Source organism: Centroberyx gerrardi, chromosome 17 (genome assembly GCF_048128805.1).
Source record: "Centroberyx gerrardi isolate f3 chromosome 17, fCenGer3.hap1.cur.20231027, whole genome shotgun sequence".
Taxonomy (NCBI): Eukaryota; Metazoa; Chordata; class Actinopteri; order Beryciformes; family Berycidae; genus Centroberyx; species Centroberyx gerrardi.
In genome coordinates this window covers 7,265,118-7,268,898 of record NC_136013.1, presented here as the reverse complement: position 1 = coordinate 7,268,898, position 3,781 = coordinate 7,265,118, and the positions used below count along the sequence as shown (strand labels likewise).

Sequence of the window (3,781 nt, the reverse complement as noted above, 5' to 3'; positions counted from 1 at the left end):
TTATGTTATTGTTAGTGGGAGGGGAGCACATGTCTTGTAAGTGAAATTACGCTGGGCGAAAGGAGGCTAGAGCTGTTTTGTATTGTTGCCGATGCCCCGCCTCTGATGGTAGCCTTAAACCTGGCACCCAGCTAAAACAAACCAAAGCCAGCACCGAGCTCCCACTCAATCCAATTAAGGCGGACTTGAGGCGCTCTCCTACGTGTTCATCTAGCAGGATCGACGTTGAGACAACAGGAACCAGAGGGGCTTTGGCCTAAAAAAAAAAAGAAGGAGAGATTGCCTTGCCTTCTAATTTCTCCCTCTCCAGCCCCAGAACAATGTCGATGAGCCCTAAGCATACGACTCCTTTTTCTGTTTCCGATATCTTGAGTCCCCTTGAGGAGAGCTATAAGAAAGTAAGTATGGAGAATAACAACTTGGGGGCACCGCTCACTTCTTACCGGCAGCCGCAGGTCTCTCAGGCGGCGATGCAACAGCACCACATGGGCCATAATGGGACTGTGTCTGCGGCTTACCACATGACTGCGGCAGGTGTTTCTCAGCTGTCACACACTGCCATGGGGGGCTACTGCAATGGCAACCTGGGCAACATGAGCGACCTTCCCTCCTACCAGGACGGCATGAGGAGCACCGCCACGGCCACCGGCTGGTACGGAGCCAACCCAGATCCACGCTTCTCCACCAGTGAGTAGCCTTCACCTGTATTTTCACTTCACGGGCCAGCAGGTCACTGTGTTCCCGCAGGGTGGACGCTGAAATTCAGACTTCTCTGAGATGTGTGGTGCTTCATATGTTCATGTTGCATTTAAGTGCTTGTTTGTCTGTTTGTCTTATTGGTTGCAACTCACCTGTGTGTATATGAGCGCCAAGGTGGGCACTCGCCATACCTTGGGTTAAGTGACTCAAAATTTCATCTGGTAGTTTTTATTATTATTATTATTATGGAGAGGAAAGATCAACCAAAAAACGCCACAAATTTTTTGGTGGCAATATCTGAAAAATCTCACCAGAGGAGTTTTCATGACCAGTGTTCCATCCAAGCTGTGTGCGTTTATGTAGATAATTTGGTGACCAATGTCAAATAATTGATCACATTGTCCAAATAATAACATGTTGTCAGTCATCAGTCGTTGCTCCATTTTGTCCCCAGAAATTCAGTCAATATAATAAGGTTTGGTGGCCAGTGATATTATATGAAGCCTATATAATATCATATAATATATACGCCTATAATATAATATATTATATTAGGTTATATGCGTTAGGGTTTGTGTTTATGGGTAAGGACACCTGTTTCTTTGCGGTGCGTTTTAGGACTCTAGGTACTCATTTGCTTGTCAAAATGCAGATCATAATGAGTTGCACTTGTTTGACTGCAAGAATATTAATTGACAAGGTTGGAACCACCTGGATGCCAGGGTTAGTGAAACTACAACAGTCCTGTTTTAAATCACCTGCTTTAAACCTGTGTTAAATATTTCGGTGAATCGCGGCCCATTTTGCTTAACCTATACAGTAATTGTGTTTTTGTTTTTTTGTTTATTTTTTGTTTGTTTGTTTTTTTATATCGTGCACTATTGTCACAATTTTGGTGAAGATGAAATCAGCTATTTCCTTGTATTTCTCTTTCTTTCCAGTTTCTCGCTTTATGGGCTCGTCCTCGGGCATGAACATGGGCAGCATGGGCAGCCTCAGCTCGCTGGCAGACGTGGGTAAAGGCATGGGTCCCCTGTCCAGCACCCCGAGGAGAAAGAGGCGAGTGCTGTTCTCCCAGGCTCAGGTCTACGAGCTGGAGCGACGCTTCAAGCAGCAGAAATACCTCTCGGCGCCGGAGAGGGAGCACCTGGCGAGTATGATCCACCTCACCCCGACCCAGGTCAAAATCTGGTTTCAGAACCACCGGTACAAAATGAAGAGGCAGGCTAAGGACAAAGTGTCGCAGCAGCAGATGCAGCAGGAGAGCGGCTCCTGTCAGCAGCAGCAGCAGTCCCCTCGGAGGGTGGCCGTGCCGGTGTTGGTGAAGGACGGGAAGCCGTGCCAAGGCAGCGGCCACACTCCGACATCCTCCGCACAGACGCACCACCAGCAAGGTGGCAATGTAATGATCATGTCCAACACCACGTCCGGCCTCGGGCAGCACCAGGCCCAGCAGGTGGGAAGCACGGGTCACTCTCCAGACTTGGCACAGCACTCCTCCAGTCCCCCGTCACTCCAGAGCCAAGTGGCCGGCCTCTCCCACCTGAACTCCCCCGGCGCAGAGTACGGCTCGGCCCTGCAGTGTTCAGCCCTGTTATACGGCAGGACGTGGTGACAAGAGCACCAGCTATGAATTCATCTTGTTATTATTTAAAAAACGACGTGAGACACTTTCCTCTCAAGACTCGGCGAGTTCACTGTAAATGTGCCGCATTTGAACAAGAACCGTGTGAATTGGTCCAGCTCTTCTTGATATTTTCATCTTTGGAAGGAAGTGTGACTTGGCTGCATGGAAGGGGAAAGAAAAACTTTTTGACCAGTAACTGCGGATGTGCAAATGCAAATTCTTGGGAATTATTTATGTAAATTATATTGAGAAAAAAGAAGAATCAGCAGTCATAGGCCGCACCTGCTGTTGGGTTAGTTGGGATAAAGTGAACCTGAACAGGGAGGCGTACGGGCCTGCTGTAGGCTATATGGGTGCTTTTAAACTTTTTCCCCCACAGATGGCTCTGGTTTATAATAGAATTTAATGTAAGCCGTAGATCTAGCTTGTATATTTCTGTAAAAGGTTTGAATTGGAAAATAGTTTTTAGGTATCTGTTGTACAAAGTTTTTGACGCTATTGCCGGGTTTGTTGTCGTTTCATTGGTATTTGTACGTTTTATTTCTTTGTAACTTATATAGATATTTGACTTACTACAAAACAGTCCTATTAATAAATTATGGAAACAAAAGTCAGTTCACTTTTTGTGAAATATGTCATCCTATTCTGATTTGAATAGCTGAGAGAGGCCTATGGAAAAAAAAATCAACAATAGGACAAAAATTAAGCCGAGCTGGGATACCACTAGCCTACATTTTATTATTATTATTATTATTATTATTATTATTATTATTATTATTATTATTATTATTATTATCAAATGACCACATGTCTACATCTTCTATTATGCAGCCCGTTTATAGGCTTATTAATCTTCTTTAAGGAAAAAGGAAGCACAGTATTTAATGTTTCATTTTCTTATAAGCATTGGAGCATATTAGATACTTTTTCCAAATTGTACTGCATGTTTTACGTTTTAAAATGGATCAGCTCATGGAGGTAATGTTGCCTCCTATTATAACTATTATTTCTGCGCTACCATAGGTTTACGCTTGGCAAATTGACAACACTATATGCTATATCAACGCTCGGTCTCTTATTCTGACATGACAATTTAATACTTGGGCCTATTTTTCTACTTTGTTCCTTCACAAATCACACACTGCCCAGGCTTATCGTCGAGGCTGCAGCCCAAACAAGCTGCCCTGCAGAGTAAACTGAGCCTTTATGTGTTTCTTCTTTCTGTTTTGAGCGCTGGTGTTTTCTGTATGCTGAATGTGAGTCAGAAAGGTGAGGTCTCGGCTCCCAACATCAAACACAAACGCTGCTCAAAGGGCAGCTTATCGATGAAATCCCTGACCAAACAACGCCGTATTCTTCTCAAATAACTCGCGAGGCGAACTCTCGGCGCTGGGCTATCAGAGGCAGGGGTTGGTTTATCAATAATCAATCAGGGAATTGAAAGAAAACGGCAAA

The 3,781-nt window shown here is 44.6% G+C and overlaps 1 protein-coding gene across 1 annotated transcript; it reads left to right on the top strand.

Annotated features, from left to right (window-relative positions):
- Window positions 1-320: 320 nt before the first annotated feature.
- nkx2.1 (NK2 homeobox 1) lies at window positions 321-2,706 on the top strand. Its single transcript, XM_071904014.2, has 2 exons — window positions 321-687; window positions 1,641-2,706. Exons 1-2 carry the CDS (start codon window positions 321-323, stop codon window positions 2,312-2,314), a joined length of 1,041 nt encoding a protein of 346 aa, XP_071760115.1. The 3' UTR covers window positions 2,315-2,706.
- Window positions 2,707-3,781: the final 1,075 nt, after the last annotated feature.